The 27,703-nt window shown below is 40.6% G+C and overlaps 1 protein-coding gene across 1 annotated transcript in view; it reads right to left on the bottom strand.

The window, feature by feature from the left end:
* Positions 1–3,794: 3,794 nt before the first annotated feature.
* The window catches only part of LOC122802251 (olfactory receptor 1086-like), a 121,166-nt gene continuing 97,257 nt past the window's right edge, over positions 3,795–27,703 (bottom strand). The window contains exon 3 of the mRNA XM_044071905.1: positions 3,795–3,992. Within this exon, the coding sequence (XP_043927840.1) occupies positions 3,795–3,992 (198 nt within the window). The remainder of the gene's footprint in view (positions 3,993–27,703) is intronic.

Below are 27,703 nucleotides of genomic sequence, written 5' to 3'. Positions count from 1 at the left end.
TGAAATGAGTATGTTTCAATCTCTGATTTTGGACAAAAGAGCTCTTTGCAGCACTCGCAATGTGCTCAGAATTGACTCCTTCTGTAATTCAAACAAAGTTACATATATCTGTAGCATATCTAAACATGACTGTAACTTATTTTTATGAGATCCATTGTTCCCGCTACTATTGGAACTGTCTGGGTATCCTTCTTCCACATTGTCCTCATTTCTTTCTGCTTGTGTCTTTCTGTATGTAAGACACTGTAATCACTGGGTGCAGCAATTTCAATGATCCATGCTACTGTTGTCTTGTTTTCATGGCCTGCTGTACCTAGTTTTATCATATCTATTTTTTGAACTGTTAATAATGGGAGATCCCAGGTGATATAAACTTCATCATTCCCTATAATGCTTTGTGGCTCATGTTTCCAGTGCTTCTCAGATGCTTTAGTATTGTTATGTTTGCATAATCCCCATATATCTCAACTTCTTAGTCTAAAAAATTTAGACAAAGCCTAAAATAGTAGGGGAACAAAGGCCCAAAAAGAAGGGACATATTTTAAAAATTGCTGTTATAAACTTAGAAAGCTGATATAACAATGGGATTTGTGTCAGCATGCATTTTCTGAAGGATGCGAAGTCTGAAACTCAAATAGATATCATTATTTAATGACTTCAGTCCTCAATGATTTGCCAGAAAAACAGACATTTTATGCGGAACAGACCAAAAGTATGAGGCAAAGATCTGGACATTCTGAAAATCTGGACAGTTGAGAGATATAATAATCCCCAATGCAACAGTCTTGCCACATGATTATGCCTTTCAGTATACAGACCCTCTGCTATGTACATTTTTCTGTTACTCCTACATGTTCACTAGGCTTAGTAAATCAATATGTACATAGTTCACTGTCCTAGGCCGCCAATATTAACCTCTAGTCTTTTGGTTTAATTTCACCTCTTAACTGTTCCTGCTTCAGATCCAGATCAACATGTGATTGTTAGAGTTTTCTGCACTTGAAACTATGTTTATGTCTTTTCCACATTTCTTGCATTCTCATCTGATCCTTCAACTCATATTCTGTCTTTTGTTTTTTGGCACAATCAGTTGCTGTCTGATTTTTGTTTTCTTCTGGTTTTATTTCCATTCTCGTTTTATACCAATATGCTTTTGCAAAACTAAGAAGGAAAGTCATCTGAGACTTGTTCACCTCTTATTTTAAAACTTTCACTATGTTTGGATCTTGTGAGGTCAGCAGATATGTATGCAGTACTATGATTGTAAATCTATAGATGTAATCAGTTTTGAGGAGGTATATACCTCCTTCAGAACAGGGACTATATAATCTTAGTATAGAGCATTTTTTTATAAATCATTTGATAACCACAAAGCATTTTTTTTTTTTTCCTGTCCAACTGATCCAATAACTTTTGGTGCCAGTCAGTCACTCCAAAACTGTAAGTTAGAACAGGAAGAACAAATTGCTTTATAGCCTGGACTTTGTTCCTAGATGTCAGGACTGTTTCATTATTAATTTTAGTCTTCTAAAATATTCCTTACTAAGTTTTGTTCACATTTGTTCAGGTTTTATTTTTGATCTTTCATCAGTTCACAAGTATTTATACACTCCCTCCTGCTCAGGTTTCTTTATTGCCACATTCCTGCCCCAGACTGATATTTTCATGGTGTTACAGAAGGTTGCTTTTGCACATTTATCAAGACCAAATTACATTCTTATATCACCTGAGAAAGTTTTGACCATTTGCAGTTGTGCTTTCAATTCCTTATCTGATAAATTATACAGTTTTAAATCATCCGCAAAAAGATGAGAAGCCTTTACACTTTGTTTATGTCTTGGAGCCAAATTGTAACCATAAGCTTATATGTTAAGTAGACAGCATAATGGGTTATGGGAACAAAAAAGAGCAGCGGTGACAAACAGTCACCCTGGAATATCCCCCACTGAATTTTTATTTCTCTGATAATAATTTGTCCTTTATCATGGCTTAGTTGCAAAGTGGTTTGCCACTTCAAAGTCACTGTAACGTAATTCATCTTATACATCTGTAAACACTTCTTTATTCACGAATGTGGGAAGATGTCAAATGCTTTTTTTGTAGTCTATCCATGCCATACTTAGGTTCTTCCCCTTTTTGCAATTGTCCATTATGACTTTATTTAACAACAAATTATTCTTTGTTTCGTATGACTTTCTTTTATTACCCTTTTGTTCTAATGAGATGGGTGATTTTTCTTCTAAATGACTATAAATACTGTTGGCATCATACCTCTCAACTGTCCAAATTTCTGCTTCCTATTTTTTGTTACAGAGGATCACTTGTCTATCATGAATAAAGACTTCTTTCTTTGGAACACTAGATGGATTTCATGATTTTTGGTAATTATTGCGACTGAGCTCATCAATGAAGTTTTAAGACCACTAGTTTCTCTGTTGTTTATTAACACTCTAAATAATGACACACATTTAAATTTCAGATTTAATTTCATTCAGAAAGTGCATGCAAATACAAATTCTATTATTCTAGCAATGTTATAAGTTTATAAGAGCAATATTTAAAATCAGTCACTATTTTTGTACCTTGTCCCCCACCCATTATTTTAGACTTTGTCCAGATTTCTTGAGCTAAGAGGTTGAGAGGTGTGTTTGCCATCAATTCCTTATAGAGCATTGGAAGGAAAGTTATTGGTCTATAGTGTTTTGGATATCTTACAGATAGACTCTTAAGGTGTATCATTTTTCCTGTTGTTAATCATGTTGGTGTCTGTTTGGAATGTGCATATAATTAGTTCTTACTCAGGGCTACATCTTTTTGTAAAGATGTTAATACTTTTAGCCAGATGTTAAGTACTTCATCAGGGCCTGAGGTTTTCCATTTAGGAGTTTTATCCATTTTGTTTCAATTTCTCTGGCCATTACTTCATTCCACTTGATATCCTGTACATTTCAACTTTTTACTCTTTCTTTTACTTCTTCTATCCATTAATCATCTTTGTTATGTTCCACAGGGTCTTCACAGATATTTTTCCAAAACATGTCTATTATTTCCTTTTTGGTGGTAATTCTATTCCCTTTTCTTTGTTTCCCAGATCTCTAAAAACTTTTTTGAGTCATCAATGAATTACTTATTTTGTACTTTTCTTTTATATTTGTTTGCATATCTTCTACGTTTGTCTGTCTGTGTTGATATCTTTAGTTTATTATTTGCAATAGTGTATAATAGATCATGGTCTGTTCTGATACTGCATGCTGCTTTTATCAAGTCTATCTTTCTAAGTAATTCTGTTGCTCTCTTCCCTCTTCTATACTTTTCTAACAGTGAAACTTCTTGTCTTAACTGCTTTATAGTTCTCTCTATTTGAGGCTTCCATGGGGACATTTATTTTCTTCACTTCTTTTCCCTTATTGCTCTGTGTTTTTGTATTAAGACTTTACCTATTATTAGTTTAGCTCCACAGTAATACAACATATTTACTTCAGTTATACCACATGGATTTCTGTTAATAGTCTTGATTACTGTATTCACCTGTTTGATCAGGCTTCTAACATTTTGGGTCTTATTTACTTTCTGCATCATATTTCTTTCATCAGTCTTAGTATGTCAGTTCATCTCTATTAAATCAATCAACTCTTCCCTTAGATCATTTTCTTCTAAACTGAGGGCACATTCTTTACTCTCTGTTTCTTGTGGACATCCTACAGAAAAATTCCAGAACATCTTCCTCTGACAGGTTCTCTTCAGCTGCAGCCTGTGTCATCTGTTGCTCTTTCATATGGGAACTCACTGGACTATCAATCCAGAACACTAAATGCATCAGAGTTGCCACTGTTTCCTGCTTCTTTCCTTGCTGTGCCAACTCCAATTGAACTTTTGCACTGGTTTCCTACAGAAGGCTCCAGAGACTCTTCATGTAGCAAATAATCAGATGCTTCCCATTCCACCTGATTTTCCTTAATTTGTGGACTCATCACAGCTGTTCTAATGATAGTCTACGACACATTACCAGTTATAACTGATAATAAGGAAAGTTTATGATTTTTCATCACTAGCATTGCCATGCTGTTGTATTACCAGAGATGACTTTTCTATATTAAATCCTTCACTTCGCAGGTAATCCATGACTTCAGTTTCTATTTATTAAACTTCTCCAGTACAACTCCTCTTTTCTACTTTCCCTTTTGTTTTCTTATTTTTTGTATTGTGAAATTTTCCATATCTGGATGCCTTTGCCTTATGTCTTTTCAAATATCTTTGAAGATGCTTTTTTGTTACTTTCTCCTTTGCATAAATATTGCACCATGTTAAATCTCTTTTTCTTTCCTTTGTCTGTATTTCTTTTTCAGATGTCTCCCACTCCTACATTTTCTCCTTACTCTGGGAACTCATTTTTCCATCTTGGTGTGACATAAGCTCTGTTAAACTTTCTACACTAAATCATTGTCTTTGCAGGTATTCCATAACTTCCAGCTTTTATTTGTTTAACTTCAACTTTAATAAGTTATATTCTGCCTTTTCTGATCTTACTTTTTGTATTGTGAAATTTTCCATATCTGGTTGCCTTTGCCTGTATTTCTCTTCAAATATCTTTGGAAGTGCTTTTTTGTATGATTAGTTTGTTTTTATCATTTGCTTACAGACTGCACCATATCATCTCAATTTTCTTTCCTACGTCCATGTTTCTTTTTTATACCTTTCAAAAATCTCTAGGCTTTGTTCTTTATATCTTTGCACTTCCTCTGTAGCTTCATTTTCCATGTGGCCCAATGTTTCTTTGTCTCTATAATGATTTTCATGGATCTGTTGTATTAATGAACACAGTTTTGCATTTGAAGCTTTTGACAGTTTTCTTTTGCAAGTTTTTTTCTTTCCTCTAATTTCTCTCAGTCTTTTTGAATATCTTCCACCTGGAAAGGTTGGGCTTCTTGCCTAATAGTAACAATATATAATTTATTTATTTATTGTATTTGTTTACCGGGAATGTCCACTGAGCCTAGGTGAGCCCATTTTCAGTGGAGGCCTGGGGAGAAAAGCTCCACATATATTACCAGTACATACAAGAAATTAACACACAATATAGAGTATATACAGTTACATTTCTTCCTTATCTCCAGTATCCAAACTATCATCTTTATGGCACTTTTTTGCCTGTCAGTTTTTGTGGCTTTTGTGGGCTACTGCTTCCTTCTGCAACAGGGGAGCCACCCTCCCCTTGATCCTAGCCTAACTCTATTGTGGGATTGTTTCCCTGTTTTGAGGATTTTACACTATCATTTTTTTCCAGTCTTCGCATCAGTGTACCTACCAGGATTAGGTACATTTTTTATCCAGGGACTTGTGCACGCAGCTGTTTTTTTTTTACCTAATTCTGTCCATGACATATGCTGTATAAAATACAGTCTATATATCAGTATCATCTTGGTGAGATTTTGTAAAAACAGGGTTCACTACATTAAGGTACTTACCAAGACTTGAGGATGAATTCAGTTCTAGCAATACTACTCTCCTTTTCTTGCTGATTTTATCATTTCTCTATTCAGACATTTGGTTGGTGATTCACAGAGACAATGGAAAAGTGGGAGAAAAAAATTCTCATGGGGTTAGCTTACCAAGCTAGAAGAAGAGGAAATTTTCTTTGGTAACCTCCATCTATACTCATTTACTAGCTAACTGTAAAACTATGTAGAAAAAAATATTCATTTGCTTAACCAGTTTTTATTAAAAGTTTTATAACATCTGCAGGTATGATATTGCCCAAAGTATTATTCTACTGTAAACAGTCTTTGAGATGAGTTTGTAGTAAGTTCACAATTTGGGGAGAAATTTAGTCAAAGTTAGCTAGTGTAGACAGTACTTATTGAAGCCTACAAATGCCCACCATCACATTATCTCCTCAGGTGTCCTTCTATTGCAGGGTGCATGCCCTCCATGAGATGGGATTGTAATAACTTCACAACTTGGGGATAAATTGGTCACAGTTATCTACTGTAGACAGTTCTTATTAAAGATAAGGCAAACTGCAATATAACTTAAAATCTAGAAGAAAACTAATACTAGTGATCAAAAATCATAAACTTTCCTTATTATCAGTTATAACTGGTGATGTGTTGTAGACTATCATTAGAAGAGATGTGATTAGATAACTTTTTAGACCACTTCTGATAAGACAAAGTGATAGACCACATGAATGGAACTCGTGTATGTGTATAATCATCTTCTTTCGACTGTTCCCATTAGGGGTTGCCACAGTGGATCATCTGTTTCCATTTCTTCCTGTCCTCTGCATTATGCTCTTTCACACCAACCGCCTGCATGTCCTCTCTCACCACATCCATAAACCTTATCTTAGGCCTTCCTCTTTTCCTCTTACCTGGCAGCTCCATCCTTAGCATCCTTTTTCCAATATACCCAGCATCCCTCATCAGCACATGTCCAAACCAATGCAATCTCGCCTCTCTTGCTTTGTCTCCAAACTGTCCAACCTGAGCTGACCCTCTAATATACTGACTCCTAATCCTGTCCATCCTAGTCACATGCAGTGCAAATCTTAATATCTTTAACTCTGCCACATCCAGCTCTGACTCCTGCCTTTTTGTCAATGTCACCGTCTCCAACCCATATAACATAGCTGGTCTCATTACCATCTTGTAGACCTTCCCTTTCACTCTTACTGGAACCCTTCTGTCACAAATCACTCCTGACACTCTTCTCCACCCATTCCACCCTGCCTGTACTCTTTTCTTCACCTCTCTTCCACACTCACCATTACTCTGAACTGTTGATCCCAAGTACTTAAACTCATCCACCTTTACCAACTCTACTCCCTGCATCCTCAACATTCCTCTACCCTCCCTCCCTCTCATTTACACACATATATTCTGTTTTAGCCCTGCTGACCTTCATTCCTCTCCTCTCTAAAGCATATCTCCACCTCTCCAGGGTCTCCTCAACCTGGTCCCTACTCTCACTACATATCACAATGTCATCTGCAAACATCATAGTCCATGGGACCTCCTATCTGATCTCATCTGTCAACCTGTCCATCACCACTGCAAATAAGAAAGTGCTCAGAGCTGATACTTGATGTAATCCCACCTCCACCTTAAACGTATCTGTCACTCCCAACACAGTCCTCACCAATGTCACACTACCCTCGTACATATCCTGTACCACTCTTGCATACTTCTCTGCCACTCCCGACTTCCTCATACAATACCACAACTCCTCTCTAGGCACCCTGTCATATGTTTTCTCTAAGTCCACATAGACACAATGTAACTCCTTCTGACCTTCTCTGTATTTCTCCAGCAACACTCTCAGAGCAAACATTGCATCTGTAGTGTTCTTTGCTGGCATGAAACCATACTGCTGATCACTAATCATCACGTCCCTTCCTAACCTAGCTTCCACTACTCTTTCCCATAATTTCAAGCTGTGACTGATCAGTATTATCCCTCTGTAGTTACTGCAGCTCTGCACATCACCCTTATTCTTAAAGATAGGTACCAAAACACTTTTTCTCCACTTCTCAGGCATCCTCTGACTTTCCAAAATTTCATTACACAATCTGGTTAAAAATTCCACTACCATTTCTTCTAAACACCTCCATGCTTCCACTGGTATGTCATCTGGGCCAACAGCCTTTCCCTTCTTCATCCTCTTCATAGCTGTCCTTACTTCCTCCTTGCTAATCTATTTCACTTCCTGATTCACTATCCCCACATCATCCAACCTGCTCTCCCTCTTTCATTCTCTTCATTCATCAGACCTTCAAAGTACTCTTTCCATCTACTCAACACACTCTCCTCACTTGTGAACACATTTCTCTCACTATCCTTTATCACCCTTACCTGCTGCACATCTTTTCCAGCTCTGTTCCTCTGTGTAGCCAATTGGTACAGGTCCTTTTCTCCTTCTTTAGTGGCCAATCTCTCATACAACTCTCCATATGCCTTATCCTTAGCCTTTGCCACCTCTCTCTTTGCCATGTTCCTCATCTCCTTATACTCATGTCTACTTTCTTCATTTCTTTGACAATCCCACTTCTTCTTCGCCAGCCTCTTCCTCTGTATACTCTCCTATACGTCCTCATTTCACCACCAGGTCTCCTTGCCCTCCATCCTCTGTCCAGATGTCACACCAAGCACCTTTTTAGCAGTCTCCCTTACTAGCTCTGCTGTAGTTACCCAACTATTCGGTAACTCTTCACTGCCTCCCAGTGCCTGTCTTAACTCTTCCCTGAATTCCACTTCACAATCACCCTATTTTAACTTCCACCATTTAATCCTTGGCACGGCTTTCACACTCCTCCTCCTCTTCTTGATCACCAATGTCATCCTACAGACCACCATTCTATGCTGCTTAACTACACTTTCCCCTGTTACCACTTTACAGTCTCCAATCTCCTTCAGACTGGCCCTCCTACATAGGATATAATCTACCTGTGTGCATCTTCCTCCACTCTTGTACATCACTCTGTGGTCCTCCCTCTTCTTAAAATATGTATTCACCACAGCCATGTCCATCCTTTTTGCAAAATCCACAATCATCCGACCTTCTGCATTCCTAACACCATACCTACCCATCACTTCCTCATCCCCTCTGTTCACTTCATCAACATGCCCATTGAAGTCCACTCCAATAACTAGTTTCTCACCCTTGGGTACACTCACCACCACTTCATCCAACTCACTCCAAAATTTTTCTTTCTCATCCATCGCACACCCAACATGTGGAGCATAAGCACTAACAACCTTCATCATTGCACCATCAATTTCAAGCTTCATAAACATCACTCTGTCAGACACTCTCTTCACCTCCAAAGGTCTCTTGGCATACTGTTCCTTTAGGATAACCCCTACCCCACTTTTCCTGCCATCCACACCATGATAGAACAATTTGAACTCACCTCCTATACACCTGGCCTTACTTCCCTTCCATCTCGTCTCTTGCACGCACAATATATCAACCTTCCTTCTCTCCAGCATATTAGCTAGCTCTCTCCCTATACCAGTCATACTGCCAACATTCAAAGTTCCTACCCTCACTACTACACTCCTAACCTTCTTCCTCTCTTCCTGCATTCAGGCATGCCTTCCCCCTCCTCTTCTCCTTCGGCCAACAGTAGCCAAATTTCCGCCAGCACCCTGTTGGCTAACAGTACTGGGGCAGTCATTGTTAAACTGGGCCTTGACTGATCTGGTATGGAAATATGAAATGTTCTCCGCATAAGTCATTTGGCAGACGTTTAACACCAGATGCCCTTCCTGACGCAACCCTCCCCATTTATCCGGGCTTGGGACCAGCACAAAAAAATGCACTGGCTTGTGCATCCCTAGTGGCTGGGTTACTCATGTGTATATGTATATGGGTCCCTATCTGCATCTTGAATGCTGACAATATCGAATTTGATATTGTCGCATCGAGAATGCCGAAAGGGCAGAACGTCAAATGGGTAAATGGAAATCTCCGTAAGGGGAGATTTCCATTTACCTCAATGTAGTGCAGTCTCGGAGTTGGTATATTTAAGTAGTGGGAGTGTGGGGGGTGCAGGGGCTCTTGCCCCCTGCCTACACCCTTTAGTTTTTTTTTTTTAGGATTTTTATTTTTTATCAGCATTCGAAAATGTAATAGGTCGATCATTTCAGTTCGACATTTAGTGATTCGACCTATTACATTTTTGAAATGCTGATATATACAGAGAGAGAAAGAGAGCAAGCGAGCGAGAGAGAGAGGGAGAAGGAGAGAGTGCATAAAACATTATAACATAGTAGTGGTTGATCCCTTTATATATACGCATCATCAGGTATAGTGATGGATGGTGCATTTAAGAATACTAGCCCAGAAACACACAAGGACAAAAGAAGGGTAGATTTATGGAAGAAAGGAAGGACACCTGTGCATAAGCATATTTCATGCAAAGTGTTATGATGTAGATCAGATTGTGTCCTTTAGGTTTGAGGAAAGTCATAGCATGGCTGTAGAAGGAGTTGCATATACCAGTAGGAAGAAGGAAAAAGAAAGGCAATTCATAGGTTCATAGGTTCATAGGCTGGTACTAGGCTATCGGCCCTATGGCCTATACAAGCCTAGCCATAACAATTCCCTAGCTATTTTTCCCACACTATTTACTTCCCTGGACCCCTGTCTAGCAGGGCAACTGACGTGATCCCCAGGGTAAGTTTCCTTTCTCCCATCCAATTGTCAAGGTTCCTTTTGAAGAGGGCCAAATAGGCGCTCTGCTTGACATGTATGAGCAGTCATTCCAGAGTCTGGGGAGTCTCTGGGTCAGGAACCTATCCCTCCAGCATGTTTTGTTTATTGTGATGACAAGGTTTAGATCCCTGGAGCATGCGGCTCTGGAGGATTGGGATTTTTTTTAAGTGTAGTATGTCCAACAGCTCTGGGTTTGACATGGCCTTGTACATTAAGCAGAGATCGCCTCTGAGTAGACGATATGTGACAGAGTATAGCTGGGGTTTTTAAGGCGGTCAGCATAGGGCATCTGCTTTAGGCCTGTGATTCTTTTAGTGAGGTATTTCTGTGGCCTTTCCAGTTGTTGCAGATGTCTTGAGAGGTACATACCAAATGGGGCGTTGTATTCTATAATGGGTCTAATGAGTGATGAGTACAGTGGGACAATAACCTCCTTTTTTCTGCATGAAAAGCCCTTAGTGATGAGGTGTGCCACATAGAAGGATTTCTTGACTGTTGTATCGATGTGGTTATTGAAGGTGAGACCACTGTCCACCTGTGTCCCTAAGTCTCTTATCACACTTTCAGTGTTTAGTGTACTGCCACCTATGTGGTAATTCATGGGTACATGTTTTTTCCCAAAGGGGATAACTATACATTTCTTGTCATTGAGTTTGAGCCCATGGCTCTGGTACCAAGCATCTGTTTTTGTAAGGCCCTTTTGTAGAGTGTCCACATCATTTGGGGATTCAGTAATGGCTCCCAGTTTGCAGTCATCTGCGACCTTGTTAGCCAGAGTCCCTTAGTGTTGGCCTGTACTTTAGAGAAGTAGATGCCAAACAATAGTGGTCCTAGGACTGAACCCTGAGGTACTCCACTTGTCACTTGCCTGCTGCTGGATTTGGAGTCAGCTACTTTTACAGTGTGGATTGTGTCAATAAGCCAGTTGGCAACCCATCGAGTGACATAGGGATTAATGCCCAGCTTAGTAAGTTTATCTATGATTCCAGAGTGGGGGGTGGTGTCAAAGGCCTTGGCGAGGTCCAGATAGGCTCATCCACGGCTCTGGAGACTGATTTGAAGAAGTCAATCAGATTCAGAAGACAAGATCAGCCCTTCACGAACCCAAACTGGGTGGGGTCCAGTGTTTGAAGGTTGCCAATGTCCTTGTTTATAAGTTCCATGATAATACATTTCATGGCCTTGCAGATCAGGCTCACAGAATGATGGGGCAGTAGTTCCCAGGATCCAAGATGGATCCCCTCTTGTGGAGTGGGATAACTGTAGCTGTGCACCACTCAGTGGGCACAAATCCTGAGGTGAGGGTATGATTAAACATGACACTTAGGTGAGGTACCAGTTCATTTTGTAGTTCATGTAGTACACAGCCAGGGATGTCATCTGGTCCCATGGATGCTGTATTCTTAGCTTTGGAGAGTGCATTTTTTACCTGTGTGGCCATTATTACCAGAATTTGGCAATCTTCCAGTATTCAGATGGGCCGTTTAGGGGGTGAGAAGGGGGGTGAAGTTGGCACTTAATTGATCTGCCAGGATATTGGCAATATCCTTGGGATCAGTATATTTAATGCCATTCTGTTGTAGCTCAGAGCAGATTTGAGCATTACCATTTAGATTCTTGACATAGTTATCAAATGTCTTGTGGTTGTCTTTGGAATCTTTGGCAATTTTATTTTCGTAACTAGCTTTGGAGGATTTTATGAGGGATCTCAGCTTCTTACTGAGGCTGGTAAGGGATTTTTTTGCATCCTGGAAGTTTCCTCTTTTCTGCAACAGTTTCTTCCTTTTGTTGTAATGTTTGTTTATGGCAGGGGACCACCAGATTGGCTTCCTTTTTTTAGAAAGCATCTTGGATCTATTTGGGATGGCACAATTCACGCATGAGTGGATGTGCTCGTACAGTGTCTTAGTGTAGGACTCAGCAGTCGAACTTTCAATTCCCATCTGCATGGCTGTCATGGGGTTTGTCACTTCTAACTTGAGTAGCATGAAGTTGGCTTTGGAGAATTTTTTTATGAAGGTTTCCTTACTAGGGCGTGAGGGTGGGATGTGGATGTTAAGGGTGTTAGGTTATGGTCTGACCTGACCAACGAGGGGGTGACCATAGGTGTCGATTTCCCATGGTAGTAATGACAAGGTCTAGGATATTGAGCCCCTGGTGGGACTATGGATTACTTGATCCAGGGCATTGGAATTTATGAATTCCAGGAACCATTGGGCAATATGTTGGTACACGAGTAGTTTTCCTATTTAATGGCAGGGTAGTTGAAATCACCCAGTAATAGGGTGTTTGGTTGTATCTTAATATTTTCCAGTATGTTTAGAAAGGTGTAGTGAGAATCTTGGGGTTACAATTTGGATTGCAGTCTCACCTAGTGTTAGTTGCACCTGGAGAATTTCAGCTGCATTATGTTGTGCAACTAGCCTGGTGGTGTGAATATCCTTGGTGAATATGGACACTCCTCCACCTTTAGTGTTTCAATCCTGGTCTGATGGCCAAAAAGTGTGGTAAGAGTTGTAGCCTGGTAGAAAACAAAGAAAAAACCCCAAAAGTTCATAAGACTCACTTGTAAAGGGGATGTATATTCTATGTGTAATCAGATACATAAATTAGCAGTATGACTCTAATCATGTGTATATATTCTTATAGAGCAAAGTTTTAATAGAAGTTTCCAAATAGAGCTTAAGTGAAGTATTTTAAACTGTACTATGTTTTTGTTTCTTTGTAAAGTAGTATTAATATGCATAACTGAACTGCAAATTTCTGTTTAGCATGGATTGCATCTCTAATCTTCAAACATCCTCTCTTTTGTGAAAGGATTTAAGGAGAATGTTTTCCACAGGCTTTGTATAGCATTATATAGTATTACCACCACCAAGCCTATCATGTTTGCCAATATCCTTTCCTAAGTCTGAAGTTATTTATCTATGAGGGCAAATCCTGGGTGGGTAAACTTGGAATAGATAAAATGTCAAGAATGTTGCACCTTGCAGTGATTGTAACTACTACAGAATGCTTACATTTTAATAAAAATATGTCTTTCTTTTTAAAATAACTCTTTTTATGTGGCAGAACTCACTGTTCTATTAATGTGAGTTTGCTTCAAACATTCAGCAGAGTTGTTTTTTGTTTCATGAGCTGTGCTTGCAAATATTTGTGTATGTATACATCCAGATACAGTAAATACTATGTTTTTTATTACTTGTTGAAATTTAATTATTTTGTAGTAGAAGAAAAAAGATCCAGCAGAGGATTGAAGAGTATATGCTGCATTATTTGTGGGATCCAGTAGTCTAGGTTTGTTTTTATCTTAGCTGAATTTTCCAAACTTGCCAATGAATATCTAATAGTAACAAGATTAGTTGTTTTCTATCATGATACTCACCAGTGGTTACCCAACAGTGTTGGCAGGTAGTGTTAATAGCATCAGTACTCAAAAGGATTTGCAGTAAAACAACAACTTTACTATTGCAGAAAATGGCAGCACATTTGACATGGTATTAACAGCTTCTTCATTCATCACACTAGTAACTGTCAAAGCAAGCTCAAGGCATTATGGGAAGTACTACTTCTTAAAATGACAGCACTGTACATTACTTCTTAAAATGGCAAAGCTATTAAACATATTCACAGTATATACAGGTATATAGCAACAACGTTTTTCTTATTATCCATCCCACACTGTACTGAGAGAGAGAAATTTCTCTCTCTGAAATTTCAGTGAGGTTGTGCGCACAGTCGATGCACATATTCATCATTTTGGAATTGTATTGACTGTTCAGGTGTTGTAAACCTTTACACATACTATACAAGCTTTTACTCTAGTAAAAGCCTGGACACAATCAAATAGAGTGAAATTAGTTGTGACAGCATATGGGCTGTCTTTATAGATTGTGGATTTGGGACTCCAATCTTTTTCTCGGTTACTTGTGGTAATAATTTTAAGGAAAGAGGAACACTCCTATTCATTGAGAACCTGGCTATCCTTGGCACAGAGTCCTGAAACTGACTTCTAGGAACTCAGCATTCACCTTAAGGCTTATCAGGAACTGTTTGAATATGCTACTGATTGCACCTAACTGTGGAGGCATCCTTAGTTCGTAACACGAATGACCTGAGTTCATTTTTTTTTGCACTGCGATACCATTTATGTCTTACTTTCTCTTTACTCCAACTTGATATCCATTGATTGGACTAGTTAAAGGATAGGTACTGTTTGGGTGGAATAGTGTCTACTGAGAATTTCTTGCAAGAAGCTTTGTGGTCATTTTGACTTATTGACTCAAATAGAATACTTTTTTGGCTTAAGATTGGACTCCAGCATTACCATATTCATTTTTATTTGCCTTCCAGGCATCAGTGGGGATGGGCTTACTCCCATGGCACTGTGCAGGGTATCTTAATAAGGCATTAGAGCTGTGTGATGATCAGGTTATCTCAAGATCTTTGTAAGTGTTGCACTGCCTTCTCAGTGGCTCCATTTGATTGATGTTTTGCATCGTATACTACCTGGGGACTAATGTAAGGCTTCAACAAGTAAGGCAGACTTTCTAAAATCCTTTTCAAAATCTAAATAAAAGGAACTTCTAGTTATTTTAGATAAGAAAATGTCTCATAAGTTGGGAAATAGCAGCCTAGGCAGGTCAAATGTTCTTCTTTATTGACGTTATTTTGTGTTTCTGTTTTTATTTTTTAGATTTATTAACTAGGAAGAGCACTGATTTAAATTAACCTTTTTCAGACTCTACTCAGGAGTGATGCCTTGTCAAGTGACTTGCTTCAAGGTCACACAGCAGTCAAACAGAGGCTGAGGGAATCAAACCTTAGATTAGAAAAAGCACCTTGTACACAGCTAATGGTCTTAATCCTCTGTGCTTACTAACACACCTCCTAGTGATATTCCATGTAAGTTTTCCACTGTGTACCATGCAGTTTAACTGGAACATATCAGTGACATGAATGGAGCAGTATTTGTGTGGTACATTCTCCATTATGTTAGAAATTGCCTTTTTGTATGTTAATTACCAGTGTACTCTCACATGCCCTTTGTCAATCTGACGAAGAGTAATAGCTATTCCTTCTTCCTATCTGTATGCAGGAAATCAATGATTTGTTGAAGTGGTAGAGGCTGAGTGTTCACTGACATACTGGTAACACATGCTTCTACTTGTCTTTTGCATCTTTATCTCAATTATCAAAAATTGTTTTGTTGTTGGATAGTACCAGAGACACTTAAGGTAAAATGGTGCAGTTGAGCAGCTGGCATACCTCTCAACTGTACAAATTTTTGCTTGCTTTGTTTTCAAAGTGAATTTCTGTACACTACCGTGTACTTATGGAGTAATTTGTCCTTAGTAACCTTGCATTTCACCTTTATATAGGTTTACTAGTTGCTGTTTGATTTTAAATTTATTATTTACATGTTAACATATATATTTTTACCATATTTCCTTTACAATTACAATACACATGCTTTCTACATGACCTGGCTACATTAATTGCACTATTTAATAGTTCTTTGTCCAGGTGTCACTGTATATCCTGAACATATATTTACGACTTTTGTTAGACTTTGTAGTTAGGTATGTGTTTTAGGTGGGATTCTGACCAGACTATTGTAGTTCTAATGTGACTTTGTACCATCTTTCAATAGCAATTTCACACAACAACGCTCTTTCTTTTTTGTAACCACTCGATTCTTTGATGTGACTTATTTATATATGTATTCAGTGCTCAAGTTGAGTAACTTTTGTACATACTGGTTTTTGTTTGTTACTGCTCATTCCTTAGTCTGAAACATGTAGTAATATATAGATATGATTTGTATTACCATATATAACTTATTTATTTTCACATTTGTTTTATACTCAGTATTTATTTAGATACTGTAATAATGACATATGCTTTTAATCTTTTTAATGGTTCTGAAGTTTTGTTGATTTTGTTTTAAATTCATTCATAGATTCACCTTTAGTTGTTAGGACACTATATCTTTAATTAATTGAAGCACAGAACTGTAACCTAGCAACGGCACCTTTTTGGTGCCAAAACCAGTATTTAAACCTTGGTTTTTGTTAGAATCTGTTTGTCTGAAGAAGTCCCACTATTCAGTGGGACGAAAAGCGCTTCACAGTATTGGTTCAATAAAGCTTTTGGAGAAATCTTTTTTACTACTTGATTCATATGAATATTTTGTCGCATAGGACCTCTTTGTGGACATTTATTTAGCATCTAACATAACTGATTTTATCCTGGATTCTGTCTACAGCAGCCATTTGAGTGTGGAGAATTTACAAGTGTGGACTATACAAGAATTCCCTTGGCGTTCACAAGTACAGGGTAATTTTGTCTTCTGGTGGTTGTTTTCACATTCTCCATTACGTTAGAAATTGCCTTTTTGTATGTTAATTACCAGTGTACTCTCACATGCCCTTTGTCAATCTGACCAAGAGTAATAGCTATTCCTTCTTCCTATCTGTATGCAGGAAATCAATGATTTGTTGAAGTGGTAGAGGCTGAGTGTTCACTGACATACTGGTAACACATGCTTCTACTTGTCTTTTGCATCTTTATCTCAATTATCAAAAATCGTTTTGTTGTCGGATAGTACCAGAGACACTTAAGGTAACATGGTGCAGTTGAGCAGCTGGCATACCTCTCAACTGTACAAATATTTGCAGAATGTCCAGATTTTTGGCTCATATTTTAGTCTGTGCCTCATAAAATCTGTGTTTTTCTGAGAAATTACTGGGATGATCTGAGGAATGAAGTCACTAAATAATGACATACATTTGAGTTTCATAGGTTCATAGTTAGGTACTAGGCTATCTACCCGAAGACATTTATAAGCCTAGCCAGAATGTGTTACCTTTCGCCGCCCCCTTAGATTAGTTCCCTGTGCCTCTGTCCAGCAGAGCCATTGAAGTGATCCCTGGGGTAAACTTTCTGTTTCCCATCCACTCATCAAGGTTTCTCTTGAAGAGGGTTAGCAAGGAGCTCTGCCTAATGTAGATTGGAATCTTATTCCAGAGCATGGGAAGCCTCTGGGACAGGAATCTATCCCTCCAGCAGGTCCTATTTATCGTTGTGGTGAGGTTTAGATCCCTGGAGCATGTGGCTCGAGGGGATATGGTTTTCTTTAGGTGGAGCATGTCAATGAATTCTGGGTTGGACATGGCCTTGTATGTCAGGCAGAGATCACCTCTGAGTGGGCGGTATGCAACCGAGTACAGCTGGAGTTTCTTAAGTCGAGCTGCGTAGGGCATCTGCTTGAGGCCAGTGATCCTCTTGGTGAGATACTTCTGTGGTCTTTCCAGTTGTTACAGGTGTCTTGTAAGGTACATCCGCAATGGGGCATTGTACTCTATGATGAGTCTGATGAGTGATGCATAGAGGGGCCCAATGACCTCTTTCGATCTGGATGCAAACCCTTTTGTGATTAGGTGGGCCACATAGAAGGATTTTCTAACCACTTTGGCAATGTGATTATCAAAGTAGAGGTTACTATCTACTTGGGTCCCCAGATCCCTTATTACGTCTTCAGTATTTAGGGGGCTACCACCTATGTGGTAGTTTGTGGGTACTTTGTTTTTTCCAAAGGGGATGACTATGCACTTTTTGGCATTTAGCTTGAGGCCATGGTTTTGACACCAGGTATCTGTCTCAGTGAGACCCTTTTGGAGGATGTCTGTGTCAGCCGGAGAGTCAGTTATAGCCCCTAGTTTGCAGTTATCTGCGAACTTGGTCAGCCATAGTCCTTCTGTGCTTGCCTATACCTCTGAGAAGTATATGCCAAACAGAAGGGGTCCTAGGACTGAGCCCTGGGGAATGCCACTTGTAACCAGTTTAGAGTCAGACCTAGCTCCCGCAACTCTTACCATGTGGGTTCTGTCCATGAACCAGTTGGCAACCCAGGGGTTTATGTTCAGGCTGGTAAGCTTGTCTATAATACCTGAGTGGGGATTGGTGTCGAAGGCCTTTGCGAGGTCTAGGTAGGCTGTGTGGACCACCTTTCCCTTATCTATAGCCTTGGTAACTGTATCAAAGAAGTCCACCAGGTTTAGGAGGCATGATCTGCCATTAACAAAGCCGAACTGGGTAGGGTCCAGTGTTTGGAGGTTTCCAATGTCTCTGTTAATGAGATCCATGATGATGTGCTCCATAGCTTTGTAGATCAAGCTAGTCAGGCTTATAGGGCGATAGTTCCCGGGGTCCGTTGTGGCTCCACCTTTGTGGAGTGGAATAACCGTTGCTCTGCGCCACTCTGTGGGCATGTAGCCTGTGGAGAGGCTGAGTTTAAACAGTGTGTTTAGGTGAGGGTTAGTTCATCTTTGAGCTCGTGTAGGACGCAGCCTGGGACACCGTCTGGTCCCATTGATGCTGTGTTTTTGGCTTTGGAGAGGGCTGTTTTAACCTGATTGTCTGTGATTTCAGGGTCACTACATTCTTCTGGTATAGTTATGGGCCCTTTTGGGGGTGAGAGGGGGGGTGAAGTTTGCACTGAACCTGTCTGCCAGGATGTTGGCTATATCAGTCGGTTCAGTGTATTTTGTGCCATTCTGCACTAACTCCAAGCAGATCTGAGAATTGCCACTTAGATTCTCAACATAGCTAAAGAATGCCTTGTGGTTATCTTTGGAGTCCATGGCAATTTTTCTTTCGAAGCTAGCCTTGGATGATTTTATGAGGGAATGCAGTTTCTTGCTGATACTGATCAGGGATGTCTTCCCTTCTTGGGATTTTACTCTTTTCTGTACTAGTTTCTTCCTTCTATTCAAATCCTTCAGAAAAATCTATGTTAAAACAAATCATGTTACTCTAGCAACTTTCTAAGCTTATAAGAGTAATATTTAAAATATGTCCCTGTTTTGGGGCCTTTGTTCCCTCATTTTGTCAGTCTTTGTCCAGATTTCTTGCACTGAGAAGTTGAGAGGTATGGAGTTAAGGGAGGGGATGGGTTCATGCAAAAGGAGAAAAAAATGTTTTGTTGTCATCCATTACAAAGTATCAGTGAACTGATAATAAACATTATGACAATTTGAACAATGTCTGGGGTATCATAGATGTGCTAGATTCATCATTTTTCAATGCCTGGTGGTTTTCATTCCAAAACTTAGAGCGATAATAAGATGTTTCATGGGTGGAAACGGGTGTAGAAATAAAGCACTCCTATTCCACTCCAGTAAAACTTCAATATTATGTGCCAGGTAACAAAACATTGCTTTTTTTACCCCTAGAATGTGCTCATAACTACTGTAGATCTGCCCCCCCCCCCAAGTTTGAAGTCGAGGACCCCAAAAAGGGAAAAGGTCTTCAGCTAAACACACAGCACATAAACTAATTGCATGATAAATGTTTTATACTGGAGTTTATTATCATGTAAAATGTCACCATAGAAGAAATACCTGTTTTATCTTTTTATAATGTTATTACAGAACAATAACCTGTTTGTATCAAGATACCTATGCAATGTATCTTTGTAAAAATTTGATTAATCATGAGTATGTTAAATGTATCTGCTGGAGCTTTTCTCCCCAGACCTGCCCTGAAAATGGGCTTTGGCCAGTCAGACTCCACAGTCAACAAGAAAAACAAACAAATACATTTACTTAAAGAATGCCTCTGCTCACACTTGTGCTATGTCAAGCTGTAGCAAAGAGCTACCTAACTCCTTGCTGCAGTTCACTGACTCTAAAAATATCCCTCAGTCTGACCAAACACTTACTATGAGTCTTTGTTAAACTGTGTCAGACATTTGCTAAGGTGTAGAAGTACATTTCCTAACTCACAAGAACTAACGTACTGTTATTACTTAAGCAATTGTGATATGTGATAATGGCTGCCTAAATCATTGCCACTAATTCTTTCAGGAAAAGATCAGCACCTCAACTGTAGGTCTGACCATGCCTCCTACCAGCCTGTGGCTGGAGAAACTACACCCTTTTCCTCACTCTTGCTACAGCTTCTCTTTTGAATTTTTCACTTATTAGTATATTTAAATCTTGAAAACTAAATATTACACTGGTTTGGTTTCATGCACTCTAAATATTGACAAATTTTTGCACACAGAAAGTAAGCTATATGCTTACTGTGAACGATGACCTCTTGTTAATTTTTTAAGGGAAAAAAAGTTGAAATAGCTACCAGTATTGTCTGAATGTGGCATTTGTGAATGGTTTTGTTTTCAGATTACTGACTAAGCTGGATGATGTAACCACTTGGTGATGTAACCAATGGCTGTAAACTTGGATAGAGAGAAACAAGCTGTTTTCCAAAGGCTTGGGAAAGAATTGTGTGTCAACAGGTGGAATCAATCCACAGCAGAAAGATAAATAAAATTACAAGACTTCCCTCCTTTTTCGTATTACTGCACAGACATAAGCCTGTCAATCTTCTTTCTTCAGTTATACTTAGACCTTCAGTCATCTGAGCTGTACAGATACAGATAGACTCTGAAAGGTCTTCCCCAGGATTCAATGAAGGTTTTTTTTCCATGCCAGAATAGTGCAGCAGCTTCTGCACGGAATCTGGCCACCGAGCGAGTCAGTAAACAAGGCTGGGGGCTTGCACGAGCCTGCTAGCACTATTCTGGCATGGACACCACTGAATAATGCTAATTACCTCATTTGCTGGTGAAAACCATGAAAATGAGGTGAACTAGCGATTCAGTAAGCAGGCAAGCATCCGTGCCAGAACAGTGTCTGTTGCAGAAATGTATTCAGTTACTGACCATGTACATTTCTGCAAAAATGAAAACGAGGGCATGACAGCTCAAAGTAAAGCATGTATTATAAGGATTAGGGATGCCAATGGCCAAAAATATGGCCATTGGCATGGAAAAGAGTTGCAAAATTCTGAAAATAAAATTTATCTTTTTGGACGATTTCGGCTATTTAAGGGTAGCGCAGCAGCGCACAAACGAAATCGTGCCAAAAATAAAACAAAAATGTAAAAAGACAATTTTAAGTGAAATCTGCATTTTGCCATTATAGTGTATGGCATACAAAATCAAAACAATTACAGGTAACACTGGTTGCTAAGGAGAAAGGCTCTGGTGTAGTCATGTAACAAGGGACTAAGGCAGTGGGGTATGCAAATGAGCAAATTTTATTGAATCACAATATGGGAGACCATTCTCTGGCTGCACCTAACCATGTAGGAGCTATAAGGCAGTGTTGTAAGCAGGAGAAGCAGCTGACATGAAAAGGGTGTGTGTCATGTTTGGTGTAAGCATACTGGAGCTCAACGGCTTCCATTTGAGCTTAGCTAAGCACAGCTAAGCAAGGGGTATGTCTGAGGCTGTATTTACTTATCCCATGAAATGAAGAGTGTGTCTGCATCTAGAGGAGGGCCATTTCTGCTTCAAAGTGTTTACTTTAGCTAAACAGGTTTGTGCGGCATGCACCTGGTGTTAAACAAAATAAAAAAGAAAAAAAAACAGAAATAGCAGAACTGTTTACATTTGGGCAGTGGGTTTGCACAGTGTGCCGAGGGGCTTAAAAGGGGTGGAAATTGGAAAGGAAAAAAATTTAAAAAAAAGGAAATAGCAGAATAAAAGCAGTCAAGCACAAATAACATAGCTGGCAGGTGGAATGTATCATAGCCAGCCAATCATACAGACAGCATCTGCAACACAATAGTATAAACTGTGCAAACACTTTTCAATCGTTTTTTTCACACAAAGTCTGCACCATTGGTGTACACACTCAAGGGAATTTTAACCAAGAAAATGTTAGGGGCTGTCGTCACTTAGATACATCAGTATATGCTAGAGGCAGAGGGCGGTAAGGAGGATAATGCTGACAACTTCCCCAGACTGAGGAGGAAGAGAAAAGTGTTCAGACCCAGGGTAATCTACCAGGGGCTACATGATCTGGAGATAGTAGAGTTCTACAGGGTGGACAGGGACATACTTCAGCAACTCATCAAGCTGTGCAGGCCTCACTTCAGACCCAGAGCCAACAAAGGGGAACCCATCCCAGTGAATACCAAGGTATGTGTAGCCTTAAGTATACTAGCTACAGATACTTTCCAAAGACCTACTGGGGACATCATGGGTGTCTCACAGGCATCTGCATCCAGGGTACTCCACTATTTTCTGGATGACATGCTACCACATGCTGGTGAGCACATTTACTTCCCCAGCACCCGTGAGGAGAGGAACAGCAATATGCACCACTTCCACCATGTAGCAGACTACCGGAGGTTCTGGGTGGCATAGACTGCATGCACATCCACATCAAAGCACCACCCAGTGAGCAGGGTATGGTCTACCTAAACTGCAAGTGCTTTCACTCCATCATCTGCCAGGTTGTGTGCAATCCCCAGGACATTATCATTAATGTGTGTCCTGGCAGCCCTGGAAGCTATCACGACTCCCACATCTGGCATTCCTCACAGCTGTATCAATGATTTGCCAGGGGGTGGACATCCTGTATGGCCATCTGGTGGGGGATGCTGGCTATGCATTGGAGCCATGGATGATGACACCCATCAGAAATGCACACACACACCCACTCAAGAATGCCATAATGAGGCACATGCACAAACCAGGAGCATTATAGAGCATGTGTTTGTGATGCTCAAGCCACGGGTCCGCTGCATTGACATATCTGCTGGAGTCTTGCAGTACTCTCCAGCCACATGTGCACACATGTTTATAGTATGTGCCATGCTACACAATATGATCCTGCAGAAACAGCTGCAGCAGGAACAGCACAGGGAAGGGCCACACAGCCCCCCACCATTGCCAAGATCCCCACAGGCAGAGGGACTTGGAGGAGGAACCCCCTGAGCCAGCTCCTGTAGGTAGACAGAGGCATGCCTGTTATGCCCTGGCCTTGGCACATAGGCAATTCATAGCACACACAGTGACACTGTAGGGACCCAGGGACTGACACTTCTCTCTGACTTGCACACACAGTAAAATGGATGCCACACACATCACACTACCTGTAACTTACCATGTATAGGCAGTGTATTGTGGGCATCCCACATAGTCAGCCCTCAAGCACTGTCCTCACAATTGCTGCAGGCACAAGGTAAGTCCATCTTCTTAACAATAAATGAATAGAGTAGTATGTTCTGGTAGCATATCTATGGTATTGCTGCATGCATGCAAGGGAATGGGGTGGCCTACTGGGATAGCAGCATACAACTGACAGCTCTGTGGGACACCAGAAAATGTTTGCCCAATACTGGCTTCCCCACACTATGCAGTAGTACCCAAGGTGACAAATGCCACTGCAATATATGTGGGGGGGTCATAGGTCACATGCATGGATGTCAATGGGGGGGTCCCATACTCACCCCTCAGCCTCACCCAGCAAGTCAGCTGTTGAAAACCATAAAAAAATGTCTGGCAAAGGCCCAAAAATAGCAAAAATGATGGAATACCTCCCAACAGCCTTACACAGTGATAGCACAGCAGATCTTGCAGTTGCAGTAAGGCTCGGAAGGGTAAGATGTCTGAAACTCAATTGTCTGCCATTACAATCTGACCTGTGGTCTTTCGTGATATGCCTTTAGTCTCCAAGACAGGGTACAATACTATGCTAAATGGAACCAAAATGTAAGGCAAATAGCAGCACAGTCTGTGCAAATGTGTACAGTTGACACCCATATTCCCATAGAAATGCAGTAACCTGTTTGTTTGCAGGGAAATAGCAGCAGAGCACACATTACCAGGGCTGTCCCAGTCAACATGATAACTTGTTGCATGTCCATATGCAGGAGTCAGTGAGCTATGTATATGTGTGGTTAATACTGTCAGGATGTGGCCAGCACTTACTCCTGGCTGCTGTGTCATAGTGGCCTAGGTACAGTGCTGTCTTTGACAGGGCCATGTTCCAAGAACTGCAGTGCCAACTTTTCTGCATGTCAGCTACACCTATGGTAGGAGTTGTACACACTGTCCAGATGTCAATATCTGTTAATGCAGGAAAGCTGTACAGGTCATGGACAGCGGGGCCACATATATGGACAGTACACAGCTTGGAGTAACCTACACAGTGCCTACCATACCTCTCAACTGTACAGATCTATTGCAGAATGTCCAGAAGTTAGCATCATAATTGTGGTCTGTATAACATGAAATAGTGGTTGTCTGGCAATTCATTGGCAAATCACGTAAGACTAAGGTTAGAAAATAATGACAGACTGAAGTGTCAGACTTCATACCCTATAGTAAAATGTATGCTAATGCAAAACCTGTTATTTAATCACCTTTCTAGGTTTGTGAGGCTAATACTTAAAAATGGTCCCTGTATTTAGTCCTCTGTCCCCCAATTACTTATGGCTTTGTCCAGATGTCTGGCTCTCAAAAGTTGAGAGGTATGGTGCCTAGTAGGACAGCGGGTACCTGAAGGTCAGTGTACCGCCAGTGTATAAAAGACTGCCACCTTTCTGTGTCGTCACTGACAACATGTCATTGGGCAACAGCCATATCCCAGGAATGACACAGGTTGTCACAGAAGGAGCACAAGTATGCCTTGTATATCTGTTCTGCTTGTCCTAACATTGCATTTGCCTGCCAACTATTTGTAAAACAAGAAAGGATCATGCCAAAACAGCAATCGCAGACAGCGGGGAAGCAGATGTCATATCAATAAGAGCAAACAAGCAGTTTCCAAACCGGTCTCCCAACTGTCTATGTTTGGCAGAACATCATTAACTCCCTGTCCTCATGTATGGGCCTTTGTCTGACTGTCATATTTGGGCCTGTCCAGATGTCAGTCTGTGATGGTATGACAGCTAGGTCCAAATGTAGCCTCATAATAACATATAGCAACACAAACCATCTAAGGACCAAAGCAAATGGAGTGGTGCAACATGGACAACCTACGAAATAAGTACACTCAGAGGTGTGAATTCCACAACCTTGTGTGTGATGTAATGGCATGTACCCCACCCACATCAGAATTATAAATACATAACAGCAGCCACTGTGGCCAAAGCCTGTGACTGGACTACAGAAGGACAAAGAGACACACACAAGGGGAAGGGAAGCCATTGGCCAGACAAATGGACAATGTGCACACCAGAACAGATTGTGCAGTAACATAGGTGCCATGCAGTGTAAGGAGTCAGTAAACATCACCTGCAGATACACAACACACACCCATGTAAGTGGAGGGACGCAAAAAAAATAACCCAAACAATGGACACCTCAGAGGCAAAATCACATGAGAACTCCACAAACCTACACACCGCAGACCATGTAGACTCCACACACCAAGGTCTTGCAAATACTAAGGCCTTACCCCAAACCCCAAACACCTACCCTACACAGATAGGCTAACAGCACTGTCCCTCTACCCTGTTCCATACAGACTCTGCTAAAGGTGACCCCCTGTCTGGCAAACAAAGCAATCCAGACCCTGCCTTGATGGGACTATTGCACATCTGGAACTCAAGGCCCATTCCATCAACCTGTAGGTGCAGCATCAATCTGGGCTGTGATATCAGTGTGGCTTGTTGGTGTGACATATACGTGTAACACACACTCCCCCATCTGTGGAATACACTCCCTGTTAACAGCAAGCCAAGTGCCTCCATACCCCTAGTGATGTTCTCCCTGTATAAGTGCATGGGAAATACAAAATACAGTCCTGTAATCCCACCTGTGTCCCTGCTGGACAGGGGCTCTATGTGCTGACATGTTGTAACATAGGCTACACTCTCATCTGCGTGGGTTATGAGGGCTTCAGGGCCAATATCCTACTAATGTCATAGCAACCTATCAACCTATACACAACTGTCTGTCAGTGGTTCACCACATTACTCTGTACTGCTCTGCCACTGACATACCTGGAAGTCACAGTGCTATGTGGAATATACTACACATATAATGGCCATTTCTGTACAGTAGAATGCACTCTGTACTCACACCCATACCTCCCAACCTCTGACAGCAAGACAACTAGACAAGGTCATAAATAAAAGTGGGACAAAGGCACAATGATAGGCACATGTTGTAAATATTGCCCTCACATACTGAGACAGTTGGTAGAATAAGGAGTTATGCATTAGCAGGAATTGTCTGAAGGTTATGAAGTCTGAAACACTAATGTCTGTTATTATTTTGTAATGTCAGTCTTCAATTATATGCAACTAACTTGCCATAAAAACACAGGTTTATGTAGACTGAATGAAACTTCTATAGAAACACCTGGACTATCTGCCAAAAATGTACAGTTTAGAGGTATGGCCACACCAGGATATAACTTTGCAGGTAAGAATACCACACAAGCAGGAGATCTCCAGCCAGTATATCACCAAGCTGCTGGATTGTTTACACAGCTTCATCAGTCAACCGGCTGTAACCACACCTCTCAACTGGCCTTTTTGGGCAATAATGTATATAGTCAGGCTCATAATATTTCTCTGTGCATCATACATCTTGTATTTCCCTAGTAAAGCACTGTGATGATCTGAGGATGTTTGTCACTAGGTAATGACACAATACATTGCAGTATCAGACTTCAGATATGTCAGAAAATGTCTGATAATACAAACCCAGTACCTCTAGGAAAGTCTTGTTTACTTTTGAGAGGTATGGCTGTAGCACAAAAAACCCAGACCGGAGTACAACTATCTCTGGAATGGAGCACCATTATCACTATAGAAGGTCATGCTGGGCATGCTCCTACACTTAGAGAATCACAGGCCATGTTGGAACCCACATCGGACTATATAACTGTATTGTGCATGTATGTCTTTGCATATGGACAGCTATGTACACTTTAACTGTCACTACACACACCAATCAGACAGGATTACCCTCAGCTAGCTGTAGGTGACCCATATGTGATATATCTGCATCTGTTGCATGTGATATACAGACATATATATGGGCAACATATAACAATATGTAAAGCATACACACACACATAGACATGGGGAAGAGAGAGATAGACAGAGATAGAGAGAGAGAGAGAGACACAGGGGGACACACAGATAGTGAGTCATACACACGGACACACTGAATGGCATAGAGTGATGTCCTGCTGTGGACAATGGCATACCAGTCGTAACTAGTTGCACATGCCAGCATGAAGGTGAGCTCTATTGTGTAATAGTACTGAGGTGGGGGTTATAATATCACATTACCTGCCTGTGTGTGTGTGTGTGTGTGTGTGTGTGTGTGTGTGTGTGTGTGTGTGTGTGTGTGTGTCGGTAGGGTTAAGTATTAGGAGGCTGTTCTCACTTGGTACACTTCCCATTGCCCTACTTCACAAGATCTGCTGCTGTTATTCACATTAGAGGTACCATTGGACACCTGTCAGCCCTATAAGCTCTGTAGTGAGTGTGATAACTGCATAACACTATAGTACAAAGAACTAGATAGGTAGGGATTCTAATCTCAGTCCAGCAAATGTAAGAGTGTGTGTGTGTGTGTGTGTGTGTGTGTGTGTGTGTGTGTGTGTGTGTGTGTGTGTGTGTGTTTGTAGGTGAAACAGTTTTAGGCCACTCCCACACAGTACACTTC

The sequence above is a fragment of the Protopterus annectens genome, chromosome 5.part0 (assembly GCF_019279795.1).
Source record: "Protopterus annectens isolate FY-2018-M chromosome 5.part0, PAN1.0, whole genome shotgun sequence".
Taxonomy (NCBI): domain Eukaryota; kingdom Metazoa; phylum Chordata; order Ceratodontiformes; family Protopteridae; genus Protopterus; species Protopterus annectens.
This window is presented reverse-complemented; position numbering and strand designations above follow the sequence as displayed.